This window comes from Tachyglossus aculeatus, chromosome 27, assembly GCF_015852505.1.
Source record: "Tachyglossus aculeatus isolate mTacAcu1 chromosome 27, mTacAcu1.pri, whole genome shotgun sequence".
Lineage (NCBI taxonomy): Eukaryota > Metazoa > Chordata > Mammalia > Monotremata > Tachyglossidae > Tachyglossus > Tachyglossus aculeatus.
This window is the reverse complement of record NC_052092.1, coordinates 1,872,845-1,888,164: the sequence shown is the minus strand read 5'-3', so window position 1 is coordinate 1,888,164 and position 15,320 is coordinate 1,872,845. Positions and strand designations below refer to the sequence as shown.

The following is a 15,320-nucleotide window of genomic DNA, read 5'->3' as shown; positions in this document are numbered from 1 at the left end:
TTCCATTTCCCTGTCCGCTCGGCCCTGGAAAGCAGCGTGGTCCTGTGGGAAGAGCGCAGGCCTGGGAGTTCAAATCCCTCCTCCGTCGCGCGTCCGCTGCGTGACCTTGGACAAGTCGTCATCATCATCGTCATCATCAGTCGTATTTATTGAGCGCTTACTGTGTGCAGAGCACTGTACTAAGCGCTTGGGAAGTACAAATTGGCAACATATAGAGACAGTCCCTACCCAACAGTGGGCTCACAGTCTAAAAGGGGGAGACAGAGAACAAAACCAAACATACTAACAAAATAAAATAAATAGAATAGATATGTACAAGTAAAATAAATAAATAAATAGAGTAATAAATATGTACAAACATATATACGTATATACAGGTCACTTCCCTTCCTCTGGGCCTCTGTTTCCTCTTCTGTAAAATGGGGATTCAGTACCTGCTTTCCCTTCTGCTTAGACTGAGAGCTTCGTGTGGGACAGGGACTGTGTCTGACCAGACTTGGATCTTAGCACAAGATAAGGTGCTTAATAAATAACTATTATTATTATTATTATTATGACTTCATATTATTATCATGACTTCACATTATGAGGCGGAGAGGTCCTGTCAGGGGATTGGGTAGAATGAACTTTTCTGTTTGATTCCCGGACTCTGGCGCAAGAGCATTTCATTTTCATTCATTCAGTTGTATTTACTGAGCGCTTAGTCTGTGCAGAGTACTGTACTAGTTGCTTGGGAGACTACAGTATAACAAGAATCGGACACATTCCCTACCCACAACGAGCTTACAGTCTAGAAGGGGAGACAGCCTTTAATAGAAATAAATCATCATTCAGTTGTATTTACTGAGCGCTTACTCTGTGCAGAGTACTGTACTAGTCGCTTGGGAGAGTACAGTATAACAAGAAGCAGACACATTCCCTACCCACAACGAGCTTACAGTCTAGAGGGGAAGACAGCCTTTAATAGAAATAAATCAGTCACGAAGAAGGCCAACTTGGACTTCCCAAGCGCTTAGTACAGTGCTTTGCACACAGTAAGCGCTCAATAAATACGATTGAATGAATGAATCAATCAATCATATTTATTGAGCGCTTACTGTGTGCAGAGCACTGTACTAAGCGCTTGGGAAGTACAAGTTGGCAACATATAGAGACAGTCCCTACCCAACAATCAATCAATCAATCGTATTTATTGAGCGCTTACTGTGTGCAGAGCTCTGTACTAAGCGCTTGGGAAGTACAAGTTGGCAACATATAGAGACAGTCCCTACCCAACAGTGGGCTCACAGTCTAGAAGATGAATGAATGAAGTCGGGAAGGCCAACTTGTACTTCCCAAGCGCTTAGTACAGTGCCCTGCACACAGTAAGCGCTCGATAAATACAATTGAATGAAGGAATGAATGAAGGTCAAGTCCTCTGCTTCGTAGGACTGAGGAAGGGCTAGGAGTTGGCGAAGTAGAATAATAATAATAATTATGGTATTTGTAAGTGCTTACTATGTGCCAAGCACTGTTCTAAGTGCTGGGGTAGATAGCAAGTAATGAGGTTGTCCCACGTGGGGCTCACAATCTTCATCCCCCGTTTTACAGATGAGGTAACTGAGGCATAGAAAAGTGAAGTGACTCGTCCAAAGTCACGCAGCAGAGCAGAGGCGGAGGTGGGATTAGAACCCATGACCTCTGACTCCCAAGGCCGGGCTCCTTCCACCAAGCCACGCTGCTTCTCATAGAATCCCAGCCCGGCCTGTGCATTTACAACGCCTTGGCCTCATAAACTCCCACAGGGTTGAACTTCTGCACCCTTTTAATCGCCCCCCTCGTCATTAGCACTGAGAATATTGCTTTCCTCCCTAGGAATTCCAGCTCGCTCCAAACCCGCAAACCCAGAAATCCTCACAGCGAGGGAATTAGGGGTGAGGGCCGGGCGATTCTCAAACTCTGCAGTTGGCGAAACCTAAAACGGACACGCAGAGAGGTCAGGCCGCTTTCCTAAACGCTCATTGCAGCCCGCCGCCTGTCAGGCTGAAAGCCCAGTCCATTTCTAGCACTAACTTTTTTATTTTATGTTATTTGTTAAGCACTTAACACTAACTTTTTTATTTTACGGTATTTAAGCACTTACCACGTGCCCGGTCTGGGGTCGTTACAGGCTATTCAGGTTGGACGCAGTCCCCGTCCCACATGGGGCTCACAGTCTTCATCCCCTTTTCTCCCATGAGGTAAATGAGGCCCAGAGAAGTGAAATGACTTGCTCAGGGTCACACACACAGCGGGACAGATGGCGCAACCAGGATGAGAACCTAGGTCTGCTGATTCCCAGGACGGGGCTCTATCCGCTAAGCCACGATGCTTAGTTCTGGGTTTTGCACACAGGAGACTGTAAGCTCTTTAAACGCAGGGGACATGTCTACTGACTCTGTTGTAGTGTCCCAAGCGCTTAGTCTGGCCCTACTAAAGTCACATCTCATTCAGGAGGCCTTCCCTGATGAAGCTCTAATTTTTCCTGTTTTCCTCCCTTCTGCGTTGCCTATGGTCTTGGATCTGTATTCCTTGAGCACTTGATCCATCAATCAATCAATCAATCGTATTTATTGAGCGCTTACTGTGTGCAGAGCACTGTACTAAGCGCTTGGGAAGTACAAGTTGGCAACATATAGAGACAGACCCTACCCGCAATTCCCCAGCACACACACACATATATATATATCTATATAGGTGTTGGCGAAGTAGAATAATAATAATAATAATGGTATTTGTTAAGCGCTTACTGTGTGCCAAGCACTGTTCCAAGTGCTGGGGTAGATAGCAAGTAATGAGGTTGTCCCACGTGGGGCTCACAATCTTCACCCCCCATTTTACAGATGAGGTAACTGAGGCATAGAAAAGTTAAGTGACTTGCCCAAAGTCACGCAGCAGACCAGAGGGAAAGCTGGGATTAGAACCCATGATGTAGATATCGATAGCTATAGATGTATATCTATCTATCTATCTAGCTATCTAGCTATCTAGCTATCTATCATCTATCTATATCTATCATCTATATCTATCTATCTATCTCTATCTCTATCTATATCTATATATCTATATATAGATATCTATATCTATAGATATCTATATATCTATATCTATCGATATCTATCCATATATCTATAGATATATAGATATATTGTTTATATATGTAGATAAATAAATAATACTGAGATAAATATATAGATATATAATAAATAAATAGATGTATATCTATATATAAATATATAGATATAGATAGATATTAAGATATATCTATATCTCTATCTATATGTATATATAGATATAAAGATATCTATATATTTATATATCTTTATCCTCTCCATTCCCCTCTTAGGAATTTATTTTAACGGTTGTCTTCCACCCTTGACTGGCAACTTGCTGTGGGCAGGGAACGTGTCTATTGTTGTATTGTACTCTCCCAAGTGCTTATTACAGTGCCCTGCACACAGTAAGCGCTCAATAAATGCCACTGATATCTTGATTGACAGGGAGTGTGTCTGTCATATTGGATGGCTGTCTTCCAAGAACCTAGTACAGTGCTCGACACTTAAAAAACGTTCGGTAAATACCGTGGATTGATCGATAAAATTACCCCTAGGATTATATCAGCTGCCTCATTCCTGTTCTTTTCTTAGCCCCATCTCTGTCTCTCGCACTCTTTCTTTCTCTTTTTCTTTCCTTTTCTTCCCTCTCTTTCTCCTTTTCTCAATCTCTTTCTCTCTCCCATCCCCCGCTATACGATTGATTGATTGATTGATTGATTGATTGAATTGCCTCTTAAAAAAACCCACCCAAATAACCGTTTCATATTAGGAGCTGCGCTTTCCACTGTGAAAACTGAAGTTTGATCCAATCTTTGTTTCTTTTTAACTATCGTGCTTTCGCTGGAGGGCCCGTCAGATACCACACAGAGAGAAGCAGCATGTTGTAGCAGCTAGAGCCTGGGCTTTGGAGTCAGAAGGTCTTGGGTTCTAATCCCGGCTCCACCTCTTATCTGCTGCGTGACCTTGGGCAATGTGGCTTCACTTCTCCGTGCCTCAGTTACCTCATCTGGAAAATGGGGATTGAGACCGGGAGCCCTTTGTGGGACAGGGACTGTGTCCAACCCGAATTGCTTTTATCCGTCCCAGCGCTTAGTACAGTCCCGGACACGTAGTAAGCGCCTAACAAATACCTCAGTTATCATCGCTGTTACGAAAACCTCACAGCTACGGGTTAACGAGATGATTGGTGAGAAAATCCACTTTTTCTGGCCTGGCTTCTTCTACATCATTTCAGATAACCTCCGCCTCCCGTTGCCGAACCCTCAGAGCTTTCGCAAATGTCCGAAAACTTGCTTATCTTGTTCATTCAGATAAGCGCCCCTCGGCATCCTGTTTTTCTTATGTCATACGAACAGGAAAGGAGTAATTGTTGGAGTTGTACGTCAGCCGGACTCGCACCCAGGGAGAGCCCCCGAGTCCTCCCCGTTGACTCGTGAAACCAGAGCGGGCCGGCCGACCGGCCTCCAGACTGAAAGTTCGTTGCGGGCAGGGCACGGGTCTGCCGACCCCGATACGTCGGACTGTCCCAAGCCCTTGGAACGGGGCCCTGCACGCAGTAAGCAGCGGGAGAAGCAGCGTGGCTTAGTGGGTAGAGCCCGGTCCCCGGAGTCAGAAGGAGCTGGGTTCTAATCCCGGCTCCACCGCATGTCTCCTGTGTGACCCTGTAGGCAAGTCGCTTCACTTCCCCGGGACTCAGTTCCCTCATCTGTAAAATGGGGGTGAAGACCGTGAGCCCCATGCGGGACAGGGACCGCGTCCAACCTGATTAATAACAATAATTATGGTATTTGTAAGCGCTGTTCTAAGAGTTGTGGTAGATACATGGTAAGCAGGTTGTCCCACTTGGGGCTCACAGTCTTCATCCCCATTTGACAGATGAAGGAACTGAGGCACGCAGAAGTCAAGCGACTTGCCTAACGTCACCCAGCAGAAAAGTGGCAGAGCCGGGATTAGAACCCATGACCTCTGAATCCCAGGCCTGGGCTCTTTCCGTGGAGAGCTCCGCCAATTGTCAGCTGTGTGACTTTGGGGAAGTCACTTAACTTCTCCGTGTGGAGAAGCGGAGGAGCAGCGTGGCTCAGCGTCAAGAGCCCGGGCTTTGGAGTCAGAGGTCATGGGTTCAAATCCCAGCTCTGCCAACTGTCAGCTGTGTGACTTTGGGCAAGCCACTTCACTTCTCCGTGCCTCAGTTGGCTCATCTGTAAAATGGGGATTAAGACTGTGAGCCCCCCGCCGTGGGACAACCTGATCACCTTGTAACCTCCCCAGCGCTTAGAACAGTGCTTTGCACATAGTAAGTGCTTAACAAATACCATCATTATTATTATTATTATTATTATCACCTTGTAACCTCCCCAGTGCTTAGAACAGTGCTTTGCACATAGTAAGCGCTTAATAAATGCCATTATTATTATTATTATTATTATTTCCACTAGACAACACTGCTTCCCTGGCGTAAACACATTGACTATTAATCAACAATCAATCAATCGTATTTATTGAGCACTTACTGTGTGCAGAGCACTGTATTAAGTGCTTGGGAAGTACAAGTTGGCAACATATAGAGACAGTCCCTACCCAACAGTGGGCTCACAGTCTAAAAGGGGGAGACAGAGAACAAAACCAAACATACTAACAAAATAAAATAAATAGAATAGATAGGTACAAGTAAAATAAATAAATAGAGTAATAAACCTGCAAATCAACAGTTTCAAAAACCCTAAATGAAGGAAATTTCAAGATGGTTGAATTAAATATATCTCACCTGAGGTTGCCATTGTCAACAGTACTACCATTACTACTACTACTATTACTGTTATTACTAATAATAATATTCGCTGAAGTATTTGTTAAGCGTTTGCTAGGAGCCAAGCACTGTACTTAGCACTGGGGCAGACACAGTCCTCTAAACCGTTAGCCTGTTGTGGGCAGGGAATGTTTCGACTAATTCTGTTGTAGTATACTCTCCCAGGCGCTTAGTACAGTGCTCCGCACACAATAAGCGCTCAATAAATCTGATTGATCGATTAATTGATTGTGCTAAGCTCTGGGGGGTTAAAAGATATTCAGAACCGACGCCAATCCCATACTACATGCGGCTTACAGTCTTTTGAGAAGAGGGAACAGGTATCAAATCCCCACTTTACAGACGAGGTAACTGAGGCCCAGAGGGAGTGTAGTGACTTGTCCAAGGTCACACAGCAGGTGAGTGGCGGAGCTGGAAATAGAACCCAAGTCCTCTGGCTCCCAGGGCGCCCTTTCCACTAGCCACACTGCTCCTCGTGTCTTCTTCTCACAGTATAATTTAGCGAAGCGTAAGACAGATCCCGCCCCGGCCGTGCGGCGTTTAATGGCTCTTGACACAAAGACAAACCATTGCGAGATTTTCACTGGACAATTCCCCCTCCGGGACTTGACTTCCGACGTTCCCGTTGCGGACGGCACAAGTGGCTTCAATTAGAAGATGGATTTCCTTGCCAAGTGTCTTCAGCAACAACCGGCGAAGTCCCGGGTTGGAGTTTGGTGACGGGAGACCGCTAAAGCCTGTCGGTTGACGCCACATGCCCCCCCCGGCCCTGGGCGAACCGCTTCCGTCGGGCTCCGAACCCATCCCGAACGGCTCGGCTGAAAACTGGAGGAGAGAAGGGCTTTCGGACCGGTCTCCGGGCCAGTTTTCCAACTCCGGAATGTAAATCCGGGGGCTTCCGAGGCTCGGAAATGGGGCCCTGGAGTAGGGAGGTCGGGAGGAGAACCGATAAATCACTGGTCGCTGGGAAGCGGAGTAAAAATCGGTCTCAACTGGAAACATAAAAACCGTATTCATTAATGTCATCGGGCGCATGTAGAGCTGGATTTGGGACTGAATTTTTTTATGGTATTCGTTAAGCGCTTATTCATTCAGTCGTATTTATTGAGCACTTACTGTGGGCAAAGCATTGTACAAAGCTCTTGGGAGAGTATAGTATCGCAGCAAAGAAACATATTCCCTGCCCATAACGATCTCACAGTCTAGAGGTGTCAAACACTGTTCTAAATGCTGGGGCTCCGAATCCGTCCCGAACAGCGCGGCTGAAAACTGGAGGAGAGAAGGGCTTTCGGACCGGTCTCCGGGCCAGTTTTCCAACTCCGGAATCTAAATCCGGGGGCTTCCGAGGCTCGGAAATGGGGCCCTGGAGTAGGGAGGTCGGGAGGAGAACCGATAAATCACTGGTCGCTGGGAAGCGGAGTAAAAATCGGTCTCAACTGAAAACATAAAAACCGTATTCATTAATGTCATCAGGCGCACTGTAGAGCTGGATTTGGGACTGAATTTTTTTATGGTATTCGTTAAGCGCTTATTCATTCGGTCGTATTTATTGAGCACTTACTGTGGGCAAAGCATTGTACGAAGCTCTTGGGAGAGTATAGTATCGCAGCAAACACATTCCCTGCCCACAACGATCTCACAGTCTAGAGGTGTCAAACACTGTTCCAAATGCTGGGGCAGATACAAATGAATTAGGTCACATACAGTTCCCGTTCTACGTGATGATGATGATGGTATTTGTTAAGCACTTACTATGTGCCAAGCACTGTTCTAAGCACTGGGGAGGATACAAGGTAATCAGGTTGTGCCACCTGGGGCTCGCAGTTTTAATCCCCATTTTACAGATGAGGGAACCAAGGCACAGAGAAGTTAAGTGACTTGCCCAAAGTCACACAGCTGACAAGCGACAGAGCCGGGATTAGAACCCACGACCTCTGACTCTCAAGCCCAGGCTCTTTCCACTAAGCCATGCTGTTCTGCATGTGGCTCACAGTCTAATTAGTCTATTTAATCCCCATTTTGCAGTTGAAGAAACTGAAGCACAGAGAAGCGAAATGATAATAATTAACAACGGTGGTGTTAAGGGCTGACTATGTGCCAGACACTGTTCGAAGCACTGGGGTAGATAGAAGACCAGCGCTTAGAACAGTGCTCTGCACATAGTAAGCGCTTAACAAATGCCATTATTATTATTATTAGAAGCTAATCAGGTTAGACACCGTCCGGGTCCCACATGGGGCTCACAGGCTGAATCCCCATTTTACAGGTGAGGTAACTGAGGTCCAGACAATTTCACTGACTCGCCCAAGGTCACACCGCAGGCAGGTGGTGGAGCCGAGATTAGAACCCAGGTCCTTCATTCCAGGCCCAGGCTCCATCCATTAGACCACCCTGCTTCTCCTATTCCACCGGGCATCATCATCATCAATCATATTTTTTGAGCACTTACTGTGTGCAGAGCACTGTACTAAGCGCTTGGGAAATACAAGTTGGCAACATATAGAGACAGTCCCTACCCAACAGTGGGCTCACAGTCTAAAAAGAAGCAGCGTGGCTCAGTGGAAAGAGCCCGGGCTCTGGAGTCAGAGGTCATGGGTTCAAATCCCGGCTCTGCCAATTGTCAGCTGTGTGACTTTGGGCAAGTCACTTCACTTCTCTGGGCCTCAGTTCCCGCATCTGTAAAATGGGGATTAAGACCGTGAGCCCCCCGTGGGACAACCTGATCACCTTGTAACCTCCCCAGCGCTTAGAACAGTGCTTTGCACATAGTAAGTGCTTAATAAATGCCATCATTATTATTATTATTACCCTCGCCACGGTCCCCGCCTCAGTTCGGATGCAGTGCCAAGCGCTTAATACAGTGTTCTGCAAAAAGTAAGCACTCAATAACTACGATTGAATGAAATCTTAGGAAATCGGATAAGCCTATCCCACCTAGTTGACTGCATCAGCCTCCTTGCTGACCTCTCATCCTCCTGCCTCTCCCCACTCCAGTCCATACTTCCCTCCGCTGCCCGGATCATCTTTCTAAAAACCGTTCAGGACGTGTCACAACGTCCCCACCCCCCTTCAAAAATCTTCATCTTTCTAAAAAACATTCAGGACGTGTCACCCACCGCCCCCCCAACCCCAAAAAATCTTCGGTAGTTGCCTGTCCACCTCCGTATCAAACAAAAACTCCACATAGCCCTTAACAAACACCACCATTATTAATTACCGTTTCGCTTCTCTGTGCTTCAGTTTCCTCAACTGCAAAATGGGGATTAAATAGACTAATTAGACCGCGAGCCGCATGCAGGACAAGAACTGTATGTGACGTAATTCATTTGTCTCTGCCCCAGAATTTAGAATAGTGTTTGTCACCTCTAGACTGTGAGCCTTTTAGACTGTGAGCCCACTGTTGGGTAGGAACTGTCTCTGTATGTTGCCAAATTGTACTTCCCAAGCGCTTAGTACAGTGCTCTGCACACAGTAAGCACTCAATAAATACGATTGATGATGATGATGATGACTGTGAGATCGTTGTGGGCGGGGAATGTGTTTGCTGTGATACTATACTCTCCCAAGAGCTCTGTACAGTGCTTTGCTCACAGTAAGTGCTCAATAAATATGACGGCTTTAAAGCTGTCCAACCCCTCGCCCGCTTCTACCTCGCCTCGATTCTCTCTTTCTCCAACCCAGCCCGCGAACTCCACTCCTCTGGTGCCGCTCGCCTTCCCCCTGGGCTGCCATCTCCCCCGTCTCGCTGCCGACCCCTGACCCAAGTCCTGCCTCTGGCCCGGAACGCCCTCCTTCCTCAAATCCCACAGAAAATTCCTCTCCCATCTTTCAAAGCCTTATTGAAGGCCCATCTCCTCCAAGAGGCCTTCCCAGACTAAACCCCACTTTTCCTCATCTCCCACTCCCTTCTGCATCGCCCTTTACTCTTCCCCCCACCGTCCCCCCAACACTTATGTATATATCTGTCATTTTATTGATTCGTTTTGATGTCTGTCTCCCCCTGCCTCAGCCTGTAAGCTCATTGTGGGCAGGGAATGCCACTATTTAATAATAATAATAATAATAATGGCATTTATTAAGCGCTTACTATGTGCAAAGCACTGTCTAAGTGCCGGGGAGGTTACAAGGTGATCAAGTTGTCCCACGGGGGGCTCACAGTCTTCATCCCCATTTTCCAGATGAGGTAACTGAGGCCCCTGTGAGCCCACTGTTGGGTAGGGACTGTCTCTATGTGTTGCCGACTTGTACTTCCCAAGCACTTAGTAGAGTGCTCTGCACACAGTAAGCACTCAATAAATACGATTGATTGATTGATTGATTGAAGTGACTTGCCCAAAGTCACACAGCTGACAATTGGCGGAGTCAGGATTCGAACCCATGACCCCTGACTCCAAAGCCCGGGCCCTTTCCAATGAGCCACGCTGCTTCTCCACTATTTATTGTTGTATTGTACTTTCCCAAGTGCTTAGGGCAACGCTCTGCACATAGCGCTCAATAAATACGGTTGAATTGAATGAATGAATGAAAAGAGCAGCTCATCTCTTCCATGTTGGCTTCTTTTCATTCTCAGGCCTTTTTTTTCTGGCTCCTTCAGTGTCTCACCCTCCGCCAAATCAGAAATGCAGCATGGAAAGAGCACAGGCCTGGGAGTTAGAAGGTCACGGGTTCTAATTCCGGCTCTTCCACGTGCCTGCCACATGACCTTAGGCAAGTCACTTCACTTCTCTGGGCCTCAGTTACCTCACTGGTAAAATGGGGATTGAGGCTGTGAGCCCCACATGGGACAGAGACGGTGTCCAACTTGATTTGCTTGTATCCTCCCCAGCGCTCAATACATCGCCTGGTGCTTAGTACAGTGCTTTGCACACAGTAGGCACTCAGTAAGTACAGTTGAATGACTGAATGAAATATCATCGTTATTATATGGGTCAGGCCCGGCTCAGTCAGTTGACCAGGGACGTTGCCGAGCCCGGGCTTGGGAGTCAGAGGACCTGGGTTCTAATCCCGGCTCTGCCACGTATCTTCTCTGTGACCTTGGGCAAGTCACTTCACTTCTCCTGGCCTCAGTTCCCTCATCTGTAAAATGGAGATTAAGACTGTGAGCCCTATTTATTTTACTTGTGCATATTTACTATTCTACTTATTTTGTTAATGATGTGCATTTAGTTTTAATTCTATTAGTTGTATTTGTGGACGACCTGTCCACATGTTTTGTTGTCTGTCTCCCCCTTCTAGACTGTGAGCCCGTTGTTGGATAGGGACCGTCTCTATATGTTGCCAACTTGGACTTCCCAAGCGCGTAGTACAGTGCTCTGCACACAGTAAGCGCTCAATAAACACGATTGAATGAATGAATGAATGAATGACAGGGACTGTATCCAACCTGATTAGCTTGTATCTACCCCAGGGCTTAGAACAGTGCTTGGTACATAGTAAGTGCTTAACAAATACCACAATTATTATTATTATTAAGCTCTTGGGAGAGATTCTCCAGTGAGCACCCAGATTTAGCTGTTGACTGGTGAGGCCTGAAAGCTGCAGCCATATTCCTTTTTTGGGGGTCCATTAACTCACCCCTCAGCCACGGGATGGGTCACACTCAAAGTCTGTGTGGTTTTCTATCTCCAAACATCCTAGGACCTCAGCAGGAGAGGACTGTTAGTGTCCAGGGGCCAAATGATTTGACATCCTGTGAGCTTTTCCTGGAATGGTTTAGTAACAGTCCTCTCCTCCCCACCACCCCCCTTTTAAAACCTTTTATCAACTCCTCATTGGCATTTATCGAGCACTTACTACATGCAGAGCACTTTTCTAAGCGCTTGGGAGAGGACAGTCCAGCAGAATTAGCAGATACGTTCCCGGCCCATAATGAGCTTACAGTCTAGAGGGGGAGACAGACATTAATATGAATCCATAAGTCATTTATAATAAATAATTGTATTTTATGATATTAGTTAAGCACATCTCGTGTGCCAGGCACTGTACTAAGCGCTGGGGTAGATATAAGCTAAGATAGACACAGTCCCTGTCCCACATGGGGCTCAGGGTTTCGATCCCCGTTTTAGGGATGAGGGGACAGAAGCCCAGAGAAGTGAAGTGACTCGTCCAAGGTCACACAGTGGGCAAGGGGTGGAACCGGGATTGGAACCCAGATCCTTTGGCTCCCAGGCTCTGGGTTCTCTCCACTAGGCCACACTACCCTCCCCTGTTCTTGTCCAAGTAGCACATGGGTGCTGTCTATTATCGGTTTTGGTGGGGTTCCAAGGCAACCTCTTGGGTAGGGACTGTCTCTATATGTTACCGATTTGTACTTCCCAAGCGCTTAGTACAGTGCTGTGCACACAGTAAGCGCTCAATAAATACGATTGAACGAATGAATCCTGACTGTTAGATAGTTAATGGTTTCCCCCAATGTGTCCCAGAATGATCCAATCTTCGCCCGCCGAAACAATGCTTCACTTTGTCCCAGCCGCCCGGAGCGAAGCAATAAATCTGTTTAGTTTTTTGTTTATGTTTTTGTTTTCCCTTCCCCTTGTTCTCCCCACCCCCCACCCACCCTTCCGTCTCCAGGCCAGGGCCCGCTCCAGTTGATGAAAACCCTTCAAAACTTTTGGATAAAGAAAGAGATGCAGAAGGTGAGTCCCTTTATCGGGAACTGTTCTCCGGGCACGAGGCGCCGTGGAGAGCGCCGCTCGGGGGGCCCGATTGCGTTCAGCTCCTCTGCGTGGGAGACATATCTAGGGGGTCAGTCAGTCTGTCAATCAATCAATCAATCGTATTTATTGAGCGCTTACTGTGTGCAGAGCACTGTACTAAGCGCTTGGGAAGTACAAGTTGGCAACATCCCTACCCAGTCTCAGTCAGTTCAAAGCACACCCTTTTTTCCCCCAAGGGTAATTGTTAACCGCTTCCTAGGTGCCAGGCCCCAGAAGAAGCGCTGAGGTAGATACAAGGTCGGACCCAATCCGCGCCCCTCACGGAGTTTACGGTCTTAATCCCCATTATACAGTTGAGGTAACTGAGGCCCAGAGTAGCAAAGCGACTCTCCCAAGGTCACACAGTGGACTAGGGGTGGAGCCGGGGTGAGAAACCAGGTCCTTCTGAATCCCAGGCCTGGGCTGTACCAACTAGGCTGTACCAACTCAGATCCAGAATAACTTCCGCCCCGATCGGGATGCTCCCCCACCCCCCGTCTCCATCCCTCCCACCCCGCCCCGACCGTAGATTCAACCCCATCCGGCTCCACGACTCTCCCAAACTTGGACGCTGCTCATCTTGGAAAATTTCAAAACCACATGTCTGGCCTGACGGAGCGCGTACTGTTCCAAAACCACTGAACTATGCAACTCTAATTTGTACATTTTTTTTTCCCATGTCCCATTTTACACTATAAGAGAACGTGCCATAGAGAAATCCTTTTCCAGGGAAATCTGTGAAAGAAGAGGGCCCCCGTAGCCCTTAATTTACAGTACGGGGTCAGTGGTCAAGTTGAAGCTCATAGCCTGATCCCACTTCAGTGAGAAGGGAGTAAGCAGCCCATTTGGAGAGGTGACTGAACCTTCTGAGAGTCCTCTGGGCTTTCGATCGATGCTGTTTTTAGGCCGGGAAGTGGGATGTGAGGGGGCGGGATGAGTCTGTGCCCTTTCAAAATTATTATCATTATTCTTGTATTTGTTAAGCGCTTACTGTGTGCCAACCACTGTTCTAAGCACGGGGGTACATACAAGATAATCAGGTTGGACACAGTCCCTGTCGCAAGTGGGGCTCACAGTCTTAATCCCCGTTTTCCAGACGAGGGAACTGAGGCAAAGAGAGGCGAAGCGACTTGCCTAAGGTCACACAGCTGACAAGTGGCAGAACTGGGATTAGAACCCAGGTCCTCTGAATCCCAAGCCCAGACACTGCTACTAGGCCACGCTGCTTCTCTAAAAGTGAACAGTGAACTATTCTCAGGGAGTTGGAGCCTGATGGGGATTATTAAATTATCACGGTATTTGCGAAGTGCTTACACTTTGTATAACAATTTTCTAACTCTGGGGAGAGATACAAGTTAATCTGGTTGTCCACAGCTCCTGTCCCATATTCATTCATTCACTCGTTCAATCGTATTTCTTGAGCGCTTACTGTGTGCAGAGCACTGTACTAAGCGCTTGGGAACATATAGAGACGGTCCCTACCCAGCAACGGGCTCGCAGTCTAGAAAGGGGGAGACAGACGACAAAACAAAACATATGGACAGGTGTCAAGTCATCAGAATAAATAGAAGTAAAGCTAGATGCACATCATTAACAAAATAAATGCAATAGTAAATATGTACAAGACATAGGTTAAGAAAGGGAACACTTGGACAGCGAAGTCGGAAGGTACTTACCTAGGAAAACAAATCTAAATCAAACTCTATCAAATTGTTGGTCCATATGGAGATTGCTACTGAGCACTTGCTACAGGGCTCCACACCCAGGAAGCGCTCAATAAATATGACTGATTCCTCATCCAACTAGCTCGGTGCTTTCCATCCCTTGGTTTAGCGATTTATATTGTTTCGGCCAATTTTTTGGCTCTCCCGGACACACGCCGATTCTCAAACAAAACTAGGTCTTGCTTAGCCCTCTTTCGTTCGCTCTATCATCTTTATTGAGAGCCTACAGGGTGCAGGGCACTGTACTGAGTGCTATTCATTCATTCATTCAGTCGGATTTATTCAGTCGGATTTACTGAGCAAAGTACCGTACTCAGCGCTTGGGAGAGTATGATATAATGAGGAGCATACACATTCCCTGCCCACAATGGACTTCCAGTCTAAAGGACGAGGTTACGTGGGAGGGAAGAACATGTATCGAATCCCCATTTCACACACATTAGGCAAGTCACAGGAGCCAGGATTAGAATGTAGGTCGTCCAACTCTGAGGCCCGGGCTCTTCCCACCAGGCCCTGCTGTTTCCCTAAACAGGGAGGAAACGGATGAGCCAAACCATTCCCAATACTGCAAAAACAAGCACCTGATCCTGCTAGCGGTAGGACTCACCTTTCTCCCTCCTCCCCCCTCCAATCCAGGCAGAAGGACCTGGGTTCTAATCCCGGCTCCGCCACTCGTCTGCTGTGTGCCTTGGGGCAAGTCACTTCACTTCTCTGGGCCTCAGTTCCCTCCTCTGGAAAACGGGGACTAAGGCCGTGAGCCCCATGTGGGACAGGGCCTGTTCCCGACCTGATTTTCTGGTATCTACCCCAGCACTTAGTACAGTGCCTGGCACCTAGTAAGCGCTTAACAAACGCCACAATTATTATTATTCTCATTATTAAGTCCGTCCGTCCCCGCCAACCCCTCGGCTTTGGTTATTGCGGTTTTTGCGGAGGGAAAGGAGAGGAAGGTTTCCGTCATTCAGTAACAGTGACCGAACAGATAGTGAAAATTAAGACGCACGGTCGGCGGGATCATGTG

At 47.2% G+C, this 15,320-nt stretch overlaps 1 protein-coding gene across 2 annotated transcripts in view; it reads left to right on the top strand.

Moving 5' to 3' along the window:
• The window catches only part of EXD3 (exonuclease 3'-5' domain containing 3), a 263,251-nt gene that overhangs the window by 43,983 nt on the left and 203,948 nt on the right, over positions 1-15,320 (top strand). For both annotated transcript variants that reach the window (XM_038767867.1, XM_038767866.1), the window contains one exon: positions 12,451-12,515. In XM_038767867.1, the coding sequence (XP_038623795.1) occupies positions 12,451-12,515 (65 nt within the window). The remainder of the gene's footprint in view (positions 1-12,450; positions 12,516-15,320) is intronic.